General features: G+C 44.6%; 1 protein-coding gene across 5 annotated transcripts in view; it reads right to left on the bottom strand.

Annotated features, from left to right (window-relative positions):
• The window catches only part of NPL (N-acetylneuraminate pyruvate lyase), a 41,883-nt gene extending 23,733 nt beyond the window's left edge, over nucleotides 1–18,150 (bottom strand). For 2 of the 5 annotated variants that reach the window (XM_061160879.1, XM_061160878.1), the window contains exons 1-5: nucleotides 16,863–17,014; nucleotides 13,332–13,415; nucleotides 6,952–7,025; nucleotides 5,768–5,855; nucleotides 2,000–2,057 (exon numbers count right to left, since the gene is read on the bottom strand). In XM_061160879.1, the coding sequence (XP_061016862.1) occupies nucleotides 2,000–2,057; nucleotides 5,768–5,855; nucleotides 6,952–7,025; nucleotides 13,332–13,415; nucleotides 16,863–17,002 (444 nt within the window). In that variant the 5' untranslated portion in view covers nucleotides 17,003–17,014. Of the gene's footprint in view, nucleotides 1–1,999; nucleotides 2,058–5,767; nucleotides 5,856–6,951; nucleotides 7,026–13,331; nucleotides 13,416–16,862; nucleotides 17,018–18,065 lie in introns of those variants that run through there. The other 3 variants (XM_061160875.1, XM_061160874.1, XM_061160876.1) reach the window with 3 other exon arrangements.
• Nucleotides 18,151–18,588: the final 438 nt, after the last annotated feature.

Below are 18,588 nucleotides of genomic sequence, written 5' to 3'. Positions count from 1 at the left end.
TCTGGTTGGGGAACTAAGATTATACAAGCTGCAAGGTTAAAAAATAAAACAACCATCTTAACTATTTTTAAGTGTACAGTTCAGTTCTGCCAAATATATTCACATTGTTGAGTAACAGATCTATAGAACTTATTCATCCTGCAAATCTGAAACTTGTGGAAGGAGTTGTCAATAGGAACGTTATTTTGTATTTTAGGGCTCCATCCTGTTAAACTGTGAACTGTGCTGACCCTGCTGACAAAAAAACAACAACAATAAAAAAAAAAACAGCAGCTATCTGTTGAGAAAGACATCTTGGGGTACTGTGCAGAAATGTGCTTTTACTGATAACAAGTGAGACACACTTGTTTAGTCACTCAGTCGTGTCCAACTCTTTGTGACCCCATGGACTGCAGCACAGCAGTCTTCCCTGTCCTTCACTATCTCCCGGGGTTTGCTCAAATTTATCTCCATTTAAATCGATGATGGCATTCAACCATCTCATCCTCTGTCACCCCTTTCTCCTGCCTTCAATCTTTCCCAGCATCAGGGTCTTTTCTAATGAATTGGCTCTTTGCATTAGGTGGCTAAAGAGATGCAGCTTCAGCTTTAGCATCAGTCCTTCCAATGAACATTCAGGGTTGATTTCCTTTAGGACTGATTGGTTTGATCTTCTTGTTGTCCAAGGTCTTCTCCAGCACCACAGTTCAAAAGCATCAATTCTTCAGCGCTCAGCCTTCTTTATGGTCCAACTCTCACATCCATACATTACTACTGGGAAAACCACAGCTTTGACTAGACGGACCTTCGTCTGCAAAGTGATGTGTCTGCTTTTTAACATGCTGTCTAGGTGTGTAATAGCTTTTCTTCCAAGGAGCAAGCATCTTTTAATTTCCTGGTTGCAAGTCACTGTCCACAGTGATTTTAGAGCCCAAGAAAATACAGTCTGTCACTGTTTCTATTTTTCCCCATTTATTTGCCATGAAGTGATGGGACTGGATGCCATGATCCTGATTTTTTGAATATTGAGTTTTAAGTCAGCTTTTACACCCTCTTCTTCCACCTTCATCAAGAGGCTCTTTACTTTTTCTTTGCTTTGTGCCCTTAGGGTGGTGTCATCTGCATATCTGAGGCACACTTGACCAGTCAATAAATTGTAACAGAAAAAAAAAAAAAGATATAGACCTCCCAATCAGAGCTCTTGACAAATAACTTATGGAAACTCAGTGTACTTCTGTTTTCCTTTAAAAACTCCTGCCTTTTGGTTCCCAGAAGGGCACTGTTCTGGTGGCTGCTGCAATCTGTGCTCCCTGAATTGTAATTCTAAGACCCCAAATAACCATGAATTTGTTTTCTATTGTCTGGGAGTTTGTTTCTGTTTTGTAAATAAGTTCATTTGCATCATTTTTTTAGATTTCACATATAAATTTGACTTACTTCACTTAGTATGATATTCTCTAGGTCCATCCATGCTGGATTAACAGATACATACTACTTCACACAAAATAGATAAACAACAAGGACTAGTGTATAGCATAGGGAACTATATTCAATATCTTATAATAATCTATAATGAAAAAGAATCTGAATATATATTCTTTATATTTATATATACATCTGATCCAATTTGCAAAAGAGAAAGCACGGTTGCATCACTTGAAGTTTACAGTGACACAGAAAGGCTGCCCTAACTGTAGTTTGTGCTTGTTTGAGCAGTTAGCTAATACCTAAGTAACCTCAGTCTTAAGACGACTAAATTCTACCAAGGTCTATTTAAAATTAATTTAATCAGGGATTTAAATAAATGTCCAGGGAATAATATTTAAGGTTCAACCAAACAACAGAATTTTGAAGGTAATAACTGCTTAATCTAGGAAGCCCTGCTGGCTTCCCTGAGGTTCTATACCTTATATGCACCAGCATAGTGTCCAATATTTAGCAAAAATGATACTGACTTTAACTCCAGCATAAAGATGGAGGCCTCTCAAGTGGTCTCTCCCAGATGGACCCACATACATACCAGTTCTTGTGACTCCTTCAAGCTCAAGGCTCCCACATGAATTACTATCTGATCCAACCTGCAAAAGAGAAAACTCTGTTGCATAACTTGGAGTTTACAAAGGGCTGTGCTATTCTGGTTTGTGCCGGTTTTACCAGTTAGCTAATATCTGGCTAATCTCACTCTTAAGACTAGTGAATTCTACCGTGCTCTACTTAAAACTAATCTGATCAGGGATTTTGTAAAAAGTCCAGGGAATACAATTTAAGATTCAACCAAGCAACAGACTGATGTTGAAGCTGAAGCTCCAATACTTTGGCCACCTGATATGAAGAACTGACTCATTTGAAAAGACCCAGATGCTGAGAAAGATTGGAGGCGGGAGGAGAAGGGGATGACAGAGGATGAGATGGTTGGATGGCATCACCGACTCAATGGACATGGGTTTAAGTAAACTCCGGGAGTTGGTGATGGACAGGGAGGCATGGCGTGCTGCAGTTCATGGGGTCACAAAGAGTCAGACACGACTGAGTGACTGAACTGAACTGAAGCAATAGAATTTTGAAAGCAATAACAGATTAAGCAGTACTTGAGGACTTGTTTTGACTATGCCTTGTTAGAGATACTGCATTTGATGGTGACAGTACACATGAACATAGGTGTAAAACTGAGATATTTTGGGTTGGAGATAAAAATAAAGAGGTTCCTTAAGGAGTACATCCAGGAATCAGTCCTGCGAGAAAGGAACTTGCTGAGAAAAGTTTTTTCCTATATTGAAAGTCCTCAGGATTTGGCCATGAAAGAGGTTTACTCTGAGACCCCAATGTTCATCTTTGGATGTGTGCCACAGGGCCCCCTGGGAAGAAGTCACACTTAGACTGGTCCTCTGTGGGTAGGATCAATAAAACTCAGTTGTGAAATCAGTCGTGCTGGTGAGTCTTCCAGGGACCCTGAATGACACAGGTGCCGCTCTCACGGGATGGAGACATGCCATCCCCGCTGAGGCCCGAGCACTGAGTCCTCCTGTCATCCTTGACTTGTGCTGTCTTAGGTAAAATGGGATCTCACTGGCAAGTCCTGTGATCAGATCTGCATTTGCAAAGGATAACAGAAGATTTGTGAAAGGAGAAAAGGTGGCTGGCTTTTTACCCTCACCAGCAGCTTTACTGCATGACTCCCTTAAACCTTTTACTACCCCATCTCCTGGCTTAGGTTAAAACAATCATGCATTTCCTTCTCCTCTCCACCAGGCTGCAGACTCTGTGGCTTTAGTACAAACCTGTAATTTCTCAATTCAGGAGGAAAAGACTCCCCAAAGTGTTCTCGCCATCATGACTTACTTCGTTTTCCAAGTCCCTGCAGAGGCTGCTCCAAGTCTTGACTTGTCACCTCAAGCTCTAAATTCTACCCCACAACCCCTTTGTCTTGGCAGATGTCCTTGCTCCTCACTTCCAAGACACCAAAGATAAAGGCACTTCTGTACACAGACTCCCTTTTCCTCCTCCTCACCTCTGTGCTTAGCTGTGTCCCCTTCTGTGTGTTCCTCCCAGCTTCTTACCTGTCTCCTAAAGCTACTCTACCTACGTTTGGTTTTATTTCAAGCCCCGCTGAGATCTTCCATCGAAGGCATCGGTTCTCCACTCTCTTTATCTCTTCTCCAATGGCACTGTCCTTTCAGCATGGAAATGTGTTTAAGACATTCCTACTCTGAGAGAAAGAAAACTACCCTTCTTTTAATCTTGCTTCCTCCTCTCTAATCCATTATTCCATCTCTCCTTCCCTACATCCCAGCACATTTTTTAAAATAAGTATTTTTAAAATTTATTTCTCTGTGCTGGGTCTTAGTCGTGGCCTGTGTGATCTAGTTTCTGGACTGGGGATCGAACCTGTGCCCCCTTGCATTGGGAGTTCAGAGTCTTAGCCACTGGACCACCAGGAAAGTCCCCACCTGCAAATGTTTTTCGAGTGTGAGAATAAGCTACCCTTACTGGTCCCCCTTCCAGGTGCCTGCTGCATTCTACCCTTGCTGCAGTTGCTTCTGTGACAATGACTCGATGGGCTCTGCTCTCTCTGAGGTCACTGGTCATTTCCTGCCTTCTCAATCCTCCATTTGCAGACTCTCAGAACATCTAACAATTATTAAAACAAATGTTATAATGGACACGGCACCCACTGCAAATAATTACAGTGAATTCTTATATAATACTTAGCACTGTGTCAGGCATTGCTTGGACCCTCATCACCACCTTACAGGATGGGTACTATTGACATTCCTGCTTGACAGAAAGAACACAGAGCATCTAAGACCAGCCTGAGCTCACAGAGCTACTAAGAGGCAGAGCTAGCACCCAACGCAGGCAGTCTGGCCTCCAAGCCCTGCTCTTAATTTCCATGTTCTCTGGACACTCTATAAGACCATCTTTCCTTCAGTGACAGGACTCTCTCTTAATCTCCCTCCAACCCTTCTGAGTGTTTTCTGTCTGTGCCCACTTTACTATCCCCCCATCTCTGGTGCTTTTCTTTTCTGATCACACTGGGAGGCATATGGGATCTTAATTCCCCGACCAGGGATTGAATCTGCACCGGCAGTAGAAGCGCAGCGTCCTAAACCACTGGAACACTAGGGAATTTCCTCTGGGGCGTTTCTTAATGTTTACTCTTAGCCTTCCTCGTCTCACTCTGCCCATGGTCTTTAATTGTTTGGGGCCCAGGATCTGACTGAAAATTAGCTGAAAACTGACAGAAAATGCCTATGTGGACATTCAAATTTGGCGTACAATTTCAGAGTGCCCAAAGTGCTCCAAGGGCTTTCCAGGTGGCGCTAGTGATAAAGAACCCACCTGCCAATGCAGGAGATATAAGAGACTCGGGTTTGATCCCTGGGTCAGGAATATCCCCTGGAGGAGGGCACAGCAACCCACTCCAGTATTCTTGCCTGGAGAATCCCATGGACAGAGGAGCCTGGCAGGCCATGGTCCATAGAGTTGCAGAGTTGGACACAACTGAAGTGACTTAGCATGCATGCAAGGTGCTCTAAAGCCATTTAAGGATTGGAGACTTACCTCCAATCTAAGGCACTGTCAATCACTCTGATTCCTGTTTGCACTATTTATCAGAAGGATCAGTGTTATTTTTCAGGGTCTAACATCTCCACTGGATGGTAGGCAACCTGAAGGCAGAGATCCTGTTTTATATCCCCAGTGCCAGCACAGTGCATAACACACAAAGTAACAGACAACGAACCAAACTTGGTTCATGGATGTGCTTATTGAATCAATGCAGTCCTATTGGTTTTTACCAAGGCACAAATTGAGTGTTATGACAAAAATCCATCATTGCACTGAAGTTTAGAGGATGCAGAAAGCTCCCTAAGACTCTGAAAGGAAGCACCACGGAGAGCATGCAGAGTCACGTGCAGAGACAAGACCTGATGGAAGCAATAGGACCCACCCTGAGACAGGAAGGATGCTGAGCTGCTCAGCAGAAGGGCCAGCAGCCAATCACCAGGACCCTCTGCCCCTCAGTCCAAGCACAGGGAACCCCGCCGCCCTCCGAGGGACTGGTCTGCTAGACAGACCAGAGGCAGTTTCCGGTTACCCGATGGGATCTCCGGGAGCCGGGCGTGTCTTGCTGCCCTTCCACATGGAAAGGAAGGGCGCTCCTCTCCCCACAAGCTGACCTTGGGTCAGACTTGTGGCCGGAAGGCAGGGAGGCTGTGTCATCTGGGATAGAGCTGTGGTCTCTGCTGCCCTGGCAGATAAGGGTGTTTATCTCGATGGAGCCACTCACTTGTTCCTCCCCTTCGTCACCCACTCCTCCGCGACCCGGCAGCGCTCCGAGATGCTCAGTGATAGGCCTTCTCCCGTCGTGCCGTTCACTGTTCCAAACAGAGAGTCAGTCAGGGGGACCAGCAGATACCTGTCACTCCCCCAGCACCAACGCTGGAAGTGCAGGGGCAGAAACCCCTGCTCAAGAGGAAGGGACACAGAGACAGACCCGAGGACAGAGTCTGGAGCCAGTGGTGTGACACCATGTTTCCATTTTTCCCTTCAGACCCAGTCTTTTGTTCATCTTCATCTTATCAAAAGGACCGGGAAGGTTAGGCACGACTTGTAATTACAAATCTGTCCTTGTTTTCAGGGATAAAGAGTTAAGTGTTTTAAATGGAGACAGAGATGACTGCCCAGGTTTCAGGCAAGTCTCTGAACACACCAGGCAAGTTCTCTATGCGGGTTTAATGGCAGGAAAACCAATACCACCCAGTACTGGGATGTCCCGGCGGTCCTAAGTGGTGTTTACTTACCAAGACAATGGTGGGTACTGCAGATCTAAAACGACCTCCGTCTATAGACCTGGGTCCTTGGACTCTTTAATCAATAGAATTTGGTAAGAGGCCAGATGAGAATTTCAGGCAAGGCTTTACGGCGGCTCGTGTTGCAGCCGGAGGGAGGAGGAACCAGAAACAGGCACCTTGCTCGCTCCCCACAGTGGCGAGCCAGTCCTTAAAGGGGGTCACAAGAGGGCGGTCCGTGGATTGGGCAGGAAGCACAGATGGTCTGCCCACTCCCTCGGTGTGCTGTGTGCAGGGATCATGTACAGCACCCTGCTTTTGCTCCCACCATCTCGGAAGTGGCCAATGGCTCGTGACTTTTTGTATCTTATTGCTCATAATTAGCCCCAACTACACATGTGCATAGCGATATTTAGTCCCTTATAGTCTGTTGCTATAGGTGCAAGTGCTCTGGTAAAAGGTCCCAGTTCCTGGCCTATCTCAAGCACACTACTAAATTAGATAATCTCTTGATCATCTTTTAGGTCTAAAATTGATGAACCTAAAAATTCACAAATTTTATACTGCTTAGCCAGGCTCAACCATAATCTATAACACAATAACACTGTGACCTCCAGGCTAGTAATCTGCTTTCCAAGGACTGAGCTCGAGATATGTAGAGAAATCCCTAAAGATGACTTACCGAAGACATTCTTCACTCCCTGTTCCTCTACAAGATAGTCCACATACCGACCAATGACTGAAAAGTTGATTTCTCTGAAAAACACAAAAAAAATCAGAAAAGAATGCACATTTATTCTTTTCTAGATTATTCAATCCATGTTATTGTTTAGTCGCTAAGTGGTACCTGACTTTTTCGACCCCATGGACTGTAGCCCGTCAGGCTCCTCTGTCCATGGAATTTCCCAGGAAAGAATACTGGAGTGGGTTGCCATTTCCTCCTCCAGGGGGTCTTCCTGACCCAGGGATCTAACCTGCATCTCCTGCATTGGCAGGCAGATTCTTAACAGCTGAGCCACTGGGACTATAAACTGTTCTCTCTTTGTTAATCGTTATTCAAATCCACCCAACCAGACTGTGAAATTCTTAGCCTGCTCTGAATGATGCCTGGGTTTTTTTCTTCTCTACTCAGCCACATGTGCCTCAATGATGTGAGCAAAACCTTATTAGCTATCCACAAAGGTTTTACATTTAAACTGCATCACAAGTAATATTTAAAAAATAACTACTTAATTATCTTTTGCCCTTTTGGGGAAGAGTGATGGGCTGGGGTGTGGGTAAATGAGAACTTAACATTTTCGTGTGGCTAGAAGCAATCATTTCTTAGGAAGTAAGAAAATCCAATCTTGGTAATTGAAGAATTTAGCACTTAATATTTATGACAATAGAGGAAGGCATAAAGCCATTTATATATGTTAGTGTTAAACTGAAGGGGAATAACAGTTGGAAAGGAACTTTGGCATCAGTTTGTCTTTCAAAGTGTCATCTGTGGGACAGCGGTATCACTATCTGGTTATATTAGCTGGAAATGAAGAGTCCCAGGCCACACACAGTTCTCCTGGTCAGAATCTGCACTGTAACAAGATCTCCAGATGATCTGTATGTGCTTTTCAGTTTGAAAAGTACTGCCCTTGTAAAGATCTGATACTTCAGGCTCTTTTCCTTAAAATCACATTGAGTTTAAAAACCTAGAAACTGACAGATCAGATAAAGTGACCTGTCTTCAATCAAAATATAGGTGGGGAGGATGGAGAATGAAAACACAAAGAAAAACAGTGGGGCAAGGGTGTGTTAAATGTTGCAGAATGCATGGTTGACAAGAAAACTAAGTATTGATATGAGTTGGCTAGTACTTTTGCATTTTTGTCAGTGGGGCCAGAGAATACTAATTTAATTTTAACCTTATTAACATTCTTTTCATCTTATTATTCCTTAAAAAAACAAAAAGAAACCAAAATATCTGAGGCATATAGAAAACAAAGACATCAAAGGGTATTTGTCAAAGGAAACAGAACAATAGAGATGAAAACAAAGAATGCCTAGGCAACCACTGCCCACAATGCGAGAGAGACAACCAGTCCAAGCTGCCACTTGGGCAAAGGTGTGCTTTAATGTAGTTAAGAGGCCTGCAAGGGGAGCAGGCGCTTTCCATAATGGCTCATGTCCTAGCATCGTTAACACTGCCCCTCCCTGCCCCACTTGCTCAAATGTCAAATCCTGGCCTCTCAGTCTCACTGAGCAAGACTCTAAGATGGGGGAGTTGGCTGCTTAGACAATTCATCTCAAGACTCGCATTTAGGTCAGCTTGACCTGCTCAGCTTCTTGAAGTCTCTCTGCTTCAGACATTTGTGACCACTCGGAACCACACCTTTACAACACACTTGCTCCTTGCTGCTTCCGTCGGCTCTTCCCCACCTGGAACAAGTCCTGAGGTGCAGGAACCATCAGCAGGGGCTTTGTCTGTGTGACAGGAGCTCTAGTTTTGACCAGTGATGTCCACCTACTCATGCAAGCAGGAAACACCTCTGGCAGGCCCCAGGGACTTTCCAATCATGGACTGGAAACCGGAAATAAAGTCTCTGGGCAATAGCTTATGCTGGAGTCACAGGTTCAGACACAGTGGCTCCTGCAGACATTCACTGAAGTCTCAACATCTCCCCAGTTCCACCGCAGCCACATACTCACACACCAAGAGCAGGCCTGGCCTTTTCAGCAAGGAGGAGCCTCTAGAGCTCCAGGTGACAGAGGCCTGGTAGGCACTGTACTCACTTTGATACGCTTTCTTTTGGTTTAATCTAATTGTTCCTGGGCTTCCCTGGTGCCTCAGAAGGTAAAGAATCTGCCTTCAATGCAGGAGACCCAGGTTCGCTCTCTGGGTCCGGAAGATCCCTTGGAGAAGGCAGTGGCAACCCACTCTGGTATTCTTGCCTGGAGAATCCCATGAACACAGGAGCCTGGAAGGCTACAGTCCGTGAGGTCGCGAAGAGTCAAATGTGACTGAGTGACTAACATGTTCACTCTAACACTAGTCAATGTATACTTCAGCTTTCAGAATCAGATGGAAGCTACTCATCCTTTTTGGCAAAATAACTACCCGGTTACTTAAAAACTCCTTTCAGAGAGGAGCATGCAGGGGCTATAATGACCTCACCCTGCCAGAGGCAGAAAGCATCCTATTCTGGAAATCTGGGTCACTCAGTCTCCCACAACAGTTACAAAGACAACAGTCTACACAAATCCATCTCCAGTGGGCTGGGTCCTTTGACTAGCTGTGTAACAGGTTTGTTGTTACTAAAGGGTGTTGTAAAGATTCTCACGAGGAAGTCCAGGGCCTTTGAGGGAGAAAACACAACTTTTTTCCAGACATTTTGGCCAATCTGAAATGGACTCTCTGCTCTAATGACTGTGAACTTGCCCAGTGGAAAAAGTGACTTCTTGAAGCAACTAAGGAAAACAAAGGTCCTTCACTCTAATGTAGAAAAAGACACGAATTGGGCTAGGTAGAGATTGACCTTCCTTTCCAATTAGGCATTAATCTTTAGGATCTTGGTTTCAACAACTGCACAAATAGAGGTAACACCTCTCTGAGTTGCTGGGAAGATTTAAATGGAGTATGTCCTTTAAAATGCCCCACATGAAGACTAATACATAGTGTTCAGCCAATCAATGTTAGCTTCCTCTCCTCATGAAATCACAGCTAACTAAATTTACCATATGCTGTGTGAAATGCTGAAGATTCAAAGATAAATAAGATATATGCTCAGTCCCTATGCAGTGTCTGGTACCCAATAAATATCTATATATAAGGGTAAGCAGCTCAAAGCCTATTGGGTGACTTCCCTGGTTAGTCCAGTGGCTAAGACTCCAGGCTCCAAGTGAAGGGAGTCCAGGTCTGATCCCTGGTCAGGGAACTAGATCCCACATGCTGCAACATAAGAGTTTATATGCCACAACTAAAGAGCCCACATGTTGAAACAAAGATGAAGAGCCCACATGCTACAACTAAGACCCGGCACAGCCAGATTGAAGAAAAAAAAAAATCTGTTGGTAGAAACACACATGTAACAAACAATTATTATAATAATTATCATAAACAAATAATTGTGATATAATATGAAAAGGTAGGCACAGGGTGCTATGAGGCCACAGAGGAAGGACTCTATAAATACTCTTTTTAGGGAAACTGGAGAAGAATAACCAGGGGATGGTTTTGATGGATGAATAGACAAGTTCAAATGGAGCAGAGAAAGGAGAGGATGGTGGTAGGAAAAAGGCAGAGGATGCAAAATGTGTAAAGGCACACAGAGAAGAAAGGGGATGAGATGTTTTGAGGAAAAGAAATGCAGTAGGAAAGGTAGACTGTAAAGGACTTCCTATGTCAACCCAGGTTCTGGGCTTTAACCTTCAGACCAGTTCTTTCCAGACTTCAATGTGCTAAAGAATCATTCAGGGACACTGTTAAAATACAGGTTCTAGTTCAGTGGTATGTAGTAGCACCTGAGATACTGCATTTCTAGCAAGTTCCTATGTGATGTTGGAGCTAATGGTCCATGGACCAGGCGAGTAGCAAGGCTTAGACAAAACGGAATTCAGAGAGATTCTTAGAGAGTAAATCTAATTTGTGGTTGTTGTTCAGTCGTCAAGTCACGTCTGACTCTGTGACCTCATGGACTGCAGCACAGCAGGCCTCCCTGTCCCTCACCATCTCCCAGAATTTGCCCAAGTTCATGTCCATTAAATGATTATATTTATTTATGAGGAAACTCATTGGACTACAGTGTGGAGGATGGACTGGAGTTGCAGGTACTCAGAAATTCTTACTTAATGGAGATCACCACACTATCCCTAATAACCTAATACCAGAGAACTGCGGACTCTTAGCATTTGAATGGGCCTTAGAGATTATGAGGTTGAATTCTGTCTCCTTACAAAGTATGAGAGAACTTTTACAAGGTGAATAGAGCTCCCCAGGGTCAGATAGTTAGTGGTGTCAGAGCTGGGGGTTAGGAACCCAGATACTCTAACTAAAATCTATTTAACCATGTTTTTTTCCTGCCAACTTCCTCACTTTAGGACATCAACTTATATTCAGAGTTGAACCACTAGAATTATGAAGAAAAAAGAATCTTCAGCCATTCTGAATTATGGAGGCCATGGTTGACTCTAAGAGCCAGGTTACGAAAACTCCTATGTTGGTAGGTCATGGGGCAGAATTTCTAGGTGTTAGATTCCATGTGGCTCTTCTTTCTGTCCTGTCTCTTAGAAACATGTCAGAAAAACAGATTCTCGTGTGGGCAAGTAGGTTAATATCTACCTGCTCTTGGTGGGTGCTCCAAACCTGCTTCATAGCTATAGGAATGTTTTGATGGAGCAGAAAGATGGAGAGAAAAGGGAACTGACCAAGCTTACATGCCTACTATGTACCATGTACTTACACACATTTTGATTTAATTTCTTACAAGGCCCTTCTAAAAACACATTTTTATTTCACACTTCAGGAAAGTGAGGGTCCTCGAAGAGAAAAGAATTCATGAAGAAAAAAGAGGAAATAGTGAATGGAGGCAACAGGGCTAGAAGTATTTGGGAAACAGAGAAGAATCCGGAAAAACAGAGTCCTTTTAGTTATCTCTAATATGTGTGGGTCCTGTTGTCCCAGGAAAACAGCAGGATAGAGTGAGAACACAGTGACACTCCGAGGGTTCCATATGAACAAGCAGGACTTTGAAGAAGCCACTTCTAGGCTAAGAGGGATCTGATTAAAAAGGTTAAAGTAGCACCAACCAGATGCAGTGTTCTAAGCTTGCAAACAGGATCTTACTCCATAACAGGAAGTAAATCCTGTCTGCTCGTGCAATCATATGACTGCTGTTTTATCTGCCCAACAAGTAGCTGACACATCGAGAAAGAGCTGACTTCAGTCTTTCTTAGCGCTTGTGGAAATGGAGAGGCAACAACAACAACAAAAAAAGAATTGCTATTAACCATGCCATCTCAGCAAGAATTTTACTTAGACCTAGTAAAGATGTGATTTTTCTGAGAATCGTAGAAGTTAAAATGTTTGAACTCCAATGACCTAAGGGAAAACTGTGATACTTCAGTATCAGGCCAACTCTGAATTAAAAAGAGTAAATGCCATAAGAAATGTCATCCACTTTAAAGGGATAGGGTTAAGGTTTGTAAAAATTCAGTAACAGAAGACCCAAAACATAAAAGTCTTATTTAAATGCTTACTGAATATGTCATCTTTCACTTATCCCTTATGCCACAACAGCAATTCAAACTAATTAACCTAAGCACATGCTGACCCTGTGCTAATTATTACATGGATTCTCTTATTTTAATACTCATAACTTCATAATGTAGGTATGGCTGCAATTAAATAGAGGAAGAATGGAGAAGCTTTTCTTCTAACATCAAAAACAGATCCAGAAGGTGGATGAATCCCCACTGTGTTAATGATAATGTTCAGGGAGGATTTATATATTGCTCATGGATGCCCGGGACACATGACCATTCTCTGCTAGTACCACCATACTATTCATCTGGAAAATGCTTGCTTGGGTAACAATTTCTCAGCAATCATCTGTTATTACCTCCCTTTTGCAAGCTCCCCATTATTTAACCAATGTTGAAATGAGTGTGTTAAAACATGCCTAAGGGGGCCATGTGGCAGAAACCTTCCCCACTTTCTTCAGGGTAGGACATTTCATCACATCCATGAACAGTCTAGACACAACTTCTAGGGGCCAGAGCTTGATATCAAATCCTGCTAAAATGAGATCTTCCTCATCCAACTCCACTGGTCTTATTTGGGATGGGCAGGGCTCTGACGAAATCCAAGCAGACTTTTGCTTTGTGGGGCTACAGACACTGGGAGGAAGGTGAACTGCCATATATTATCTCATCTCCCTCTGCACTGCCTGTGATATAGAGACCTCTTCTCTGACCTGGGGTCAGAGACATTGTAGGGGTGGAAGCTGCAGCATCCAAGCCACCGCTACTATAGAGACCTTTTGATCATTATGGTGGAGGGAGTTCCCTTTAGTCCCAAACCATAGTTACCCATGCTCGGTCATCGGCGTGATGGTCGCAGCAACAAGACCTTGGAGCTTCTTCTTTGGGGAGGCCATCGAGCTGCTGAAATGTCTGGAAAACATACAATGTCCTTCCTGTCTTCAAGAAATGTCAATTAATGATAAAACTCTGGGGCAAAGTCCATTCCTACACAGTTCAGAACTGTGAAAAATGCTTACAAGTGTACAAACACAGAGCAAATGAGAGGAATGTAAAATGTGAGAGCTTTACACTATAAAGGAGGAAACTGTATTTTAAAGACAGGAGAGATGGATAAAAGAGAGTAACGTTCTAGGGAAATACCATTGGAAAGGACTCCCGGCTTATCTATACAGATGACCAAGGCAACCTGAAACCTCAGAGAGCAGAGATTAAAAACAGCAGAAGAAAGAATATGAACCAAATTCAGTAAGGTCAAATAACATTACTCAAGTTGAAATATGGTCAGGAGAAAAGGGACAGTCTTATCTCTCTTCATAACTTCATATGGTTGAGCAAGAATCTCCCCTAAGACCAGTATTTAAGCCTTAAAAGTCTTCAGTGTGAGCTACATAATTATCTTTAGATTTACCTAACTATCCTTTCATTTTCTAGTTTTAATCAGTTTTTCTCTGTTTCCCTGGCTTTAGTAAATCACATCACAAATACTACATTCACCTCTTCCCCACTAGACCAAGCTCCCTTAGGACAGGAAATAGATTTCATTTGTCTTTACTTTCCCTGAAACTGAGTGCTCTGTTGGACACCTTGTGTTCAATTAAAAAGTGATGGATGTGTGAATGATTGGGCTTCCCTGGTGGCTCAGATGGTAAAGAGTCTGCCTGTAGTGCGAGAGACCCGGGTTTGATCCCTCGGTCAGAAAGATCCCCTGGAGAAGGAAATGGCAACCCACTCCAGTATTCTTGCCTGGAAAATTGCATGGATAGAGGAGCCTGGCAGGCTACAGTCCACGGGGTCGCAAAGAGTCAGACACGACTGAGTGACTTCACTTTCTTCTCTATGTGAGTGATTGAATGAGATGTCCAGATTGTAGCTGGGTGATGACTTCCACAGAGATCTCTGCTAAGACAATGAACCTAGCAAACACTCATTTGGGGTAAAAGGATCCCTCACCACCTGGCAGAGAATGTACCTGTTCATAACCAGCATAAAAAAGCCAAGAAGTTGCCCAAAACAGGCAATGAGAGGCATCAAGCATCCTGGTTAAAGGTCTAGATTCCACAGGAGGCTACCTGGTTCATCTCCCACCTCTGCCATTTAACTAGTTATAGAAGCACTATTAATTTTTGAGCTGGCGGACATGAAAATTTGAAGCCACACACGCAAAGTCTAACAATTGAAGAAGAAAATAAAACATGATCAGACAGTACTTGGTGACAATTATACAAAAGATGTTTGGCTTGGTGAAAATTTAGTGATGTCTATAATTAACAAGAGAGAGTATACTATAGTTCTGAGGTTACTTTTAAAAACCCAATGCCAGACTCTCTGGTGGCGCAACGGGTAAGAATCCACCTGCCAACACAAAGGACACAGGTTCGATCCCTGGTCCGGGAAGAATCCACGTGCTATGAAACAACTAAGCGTGTGCACATCCACTGAACCTGTGCTCTAGAGCCCAAAAGCTACAACTAGAGCCTGTGCTTCACAACAAGAGAAGCCACTGCAATGAGAAGCCCGCGCACCCGCAAGGAAGAGTAGCCTCCCCTTGCTCACCACAACTAAAGTCCACCCACAGCAATGAAGACCTAGCGCACCAAAAAACCCCAAAACACCAATGCCCACTGTGCTTAAATTTGACCCACATAATGTAGTATTATGGACTATCCTACTGTGTTCATTTCTTATAACTGTCAATCTCATCTCCCCAAATAGGAGCAGAAACTTCCAGAGTACAGAGATCACTTCTACTTTTTCTCTATCCCCTCAGATCCTGGCTGAAGGGAGCTCTTGAAGCTGGAAACAGAGCAGAACAAGGACAGAAACTTGAAAGGGTACAGGTAGCAAAAGGTATTGTTTTTGTGGCTGGCCAATGATGATACCTCCCCTTACAAATAGATACATCCCTGGTGAGCTCTGCTCCTGAAATAAAGCCCAAAGCCTTCCAGTAGTTTTGCTCTGTACTGAAGGGCAATAAAGGGGGACCTTACCAGATATAAAGGATACTAGGATTTCTCTGACTTTTCCTAGTTTGAAGATGACACTAAATCCTATTGGAAGTTTTGAAAGAGAAATGTAATCAATCACCTGGCCCATGGGGAAAATGCAAGGCCAGGAACACAGGACCCTGTCTACCCCAGAAGGTCTGAGCACCAAATGAGGCTGACGCTGTGTCCACTGCACACAGTCACGTGGTCCTCCTGCACGCATCTCAACTCAGGACAGCCTAAATCAAACCTGCCATCTGATCGTCTAATGTCTTCATTTTCTCCTTACAGTAGGGGGGTTAGAGCTCTAGGTCGGGAGTCAGACTTCCTGCACCCACATCCTGGCTCCACCATTTAACAGCTGGGTGACCTCGGGACAGCTATTTAATCTCTCTGTGCTTCAGGTTCCCCTTCTGTAAACAGGGATAACAGTAATCACTTCTCATAGGGGTGCTGAGAGAATGAAATGAATTGAGTCTTGTAAAGTGATTAACAGTGCCAGGCTGCCACGCACATAGCAAGTACAGGTTCAGCCCCCTCCATGAAGTCTTGTCTGCTGACTATATATAGGAGAAACTAGGCAGCACTCCTTTATCAGCACTGTCTCCTGTCGTCTCAGCTCCATCGGTACCACCTCCCCAGCACTGGCTACGCTCTTCTATTCAGGGACTAAGTCATTTCCTTTCTATCTGTTATCTTCTTTCCCTGCAATCCTTCCCGCTTCCCTTACTGTCCCTCTCATAACTTACACATTGTTAATTACCTCTTATCTAGACCAGTGGGCACAACTCCACATTAAAGGGACTCAAGAAGTTTCAAGAGATAAAAGAGTTCAGAGAGCTAGGTTCCATATCAAGTCTCCTAGAGGCCATACACTGTAGATTCTTGTGCTTTTAGCTGCATTTATTTCATATTTAGGGCAGTTACAAGGATATTCTTAGGATGGTCAAAAGCCTGGACTGGCAAGATAGACTTATCTACCTATGTCTCAAATTAAGTGCACTTAAATACAGCTTGCTTTGCTAAAAAATATGGGGCTTGGGATAAGAGTTGGGAATCACTGTCCTAACGCCAACTCTCTTCTTCAACATAGGCAGGCTACCAGACCAACCTAGTAGCTCAGACATTTCTGATCTTGATTTTGCCCTGCTCAGAAAATACTAATTAACTTCTTCCCACTTCCATGGGACAAATGCCCGATTTCCTGGTCCATGGTCTCTGTAGAGATCTCTCCACACCTGAAGCACACCAGTCCAACTGGCCCCTGGTGCTCTGTTGCAACCTACCTTGTCCTGGCTCGCCTGTTCTACCACCCAGAATGGCAGTATCTCCCATTTCAACCCCTTCAGTATAACCAACTTTTGGAACTCACCTTAAATATGAGAGGACATTCTCTGATCCCCTAAATGAAAATAATTTCTTACTCTTTAGAATTCCCGCAAACATTTGCTTTTCACTAAAAACTACACCAGAGATAAGTAGTTCTGGCTCTTCTTTTCCAGTGTAAGCCATCTGGGGCAGGAAGGGTTCAAAAATCTATCTTTGTGCGGAACAATACACTAAATAAATCAGCAGTTTGCTGACTTTGGAAACCATGAAAATGATTCAGGAAGTGAAGTGAAAGTCGCTCAGTCTGTGTGACTCTTTGCTACCCCATGGACTATACAGTCCATGAAATTCTCCAGGCCAGAATACTGGAATGGGTAGCCTTTCCTTTCTCCAGGGGACCTTCCCAACCCAGGGATCGAACCTAGGTCTCCTGCATTGCAGGCGGATTCTTCACCAGCTGAGTCACAAGGGAAAATAAATGAGCAAAGTTTGCTGGTTTTGTAAACTGTGCAACTGCTTCAGGAAGAGATGGAGGTAAAAAAAAAAAAAAAAAAAAAAAAAAAAATCACAACCATGGTAACTGAGAATGATCTATATTTTGTAAATAGGAGTATTTAGAATGTCATTAGTTAATAACAGGCCTCACTTGGGGAGGGCCTATTACTCTCGAAATCTTAACACCTCTATCCACCGACAAGAAGAATCCTTAGTGCAAAGAATTCAAGCTGCCTAAGTCAAGCTCTCCTAAAAGGGCAAAGTTAAAAAAAATCGCTGGGGGAGGACGAGGAGGATGCAGTTCTAGGCGTGGAGAATCACTCCAAAGATAGAAATACTTGGAAAGATAAAAACAGAAATAGAGAACTAACACACAAACAAAAATGCAGAAACACAGCTTCCCATCAAATGAAGGGGCTGTATCACACTTAATCCCTAAACTCCCCAGTGGCTGACTTTGATCATTTTGAAAAAAGGATCCTTGAAGCCCGGCTCTGCGGTCTGGACAGAACCTAGCGGAGTGGGTCCCTCTTCCCGTCTGTCCGTCCGGACACTAGCCCCGGGCCGGGAGGGTGTAGCGTTCACACTTCCCCAGGCTCCATTTCCCAGCTCCCCGGCCTTGACCTTTGTGTCCGGCCGTCACGGTCTCACCCACCCCCGAGTCCACTCCCCCACACCCCTCTGCGCTCATTCCCTGTCTGTCGGTCTCCATGCGTCCGTCCGTCCGTCCACGCCGCCCGGGCGCGCTCACCCAGCCGCCGCGAGTCCGCCTGCGCCGCTGCGCTCCGGCTCCCCGGCGCGTTCTTTATCGCGGCGGCCGCGCACCACGTGCCCGCCCCGCCCGGCCCGGGAGCTGCAGTTCCGCCGGCGCCGCCCGTAGCCCAAGGCCGGGCGCACAGGTGGAGTTCCCTCTTCCCCGGGTGTCCCCGCCAACGCCGGGGCCTGGCTGCACAGGGGCGCGCAGCTCCCGCTCCACAGCACTTGCGAGCATCGGAACTTGCACCTGGGTTCTCCGAACGCGCGCTCATCCCGCATCTCCCCTCAGCTGCAGCCACACCTATCCTTTTTTTTCTGCTGGGCCAGTCCTTACCCTCCTGGGCTCCTTTCTGTGTTAACCTGCCTTCTGCCCGAGGCCCTGCCACAACGGGTATTTTGTGGTTCTGGATTTGGAAATTCGGGCTGCTGTTTCTAGAAGCTGAGAACACCGCCTGCCCCTTGGGGATTCCGTGCTCTTCCAGCTCCTGCTGCTGCCCCAACCCCGCAGGTTCTCCTGT

Source organism: Dama dama, chromosome 14, assembly GCF_033118175.1.
Source record: "Dama dama isolate Ldn47 chromosome 14, ASM3311817v1, whole genome shotgun sequence".
Lineage (NCBI taxonomy): Eukaryota > Metazoa > Chordata > Mammalia > Artiodactyla > Cervidae > Dama > Dama dama.
This window is presented reverse-complemented; position numbering and strand designations above follow the sequence as displayed.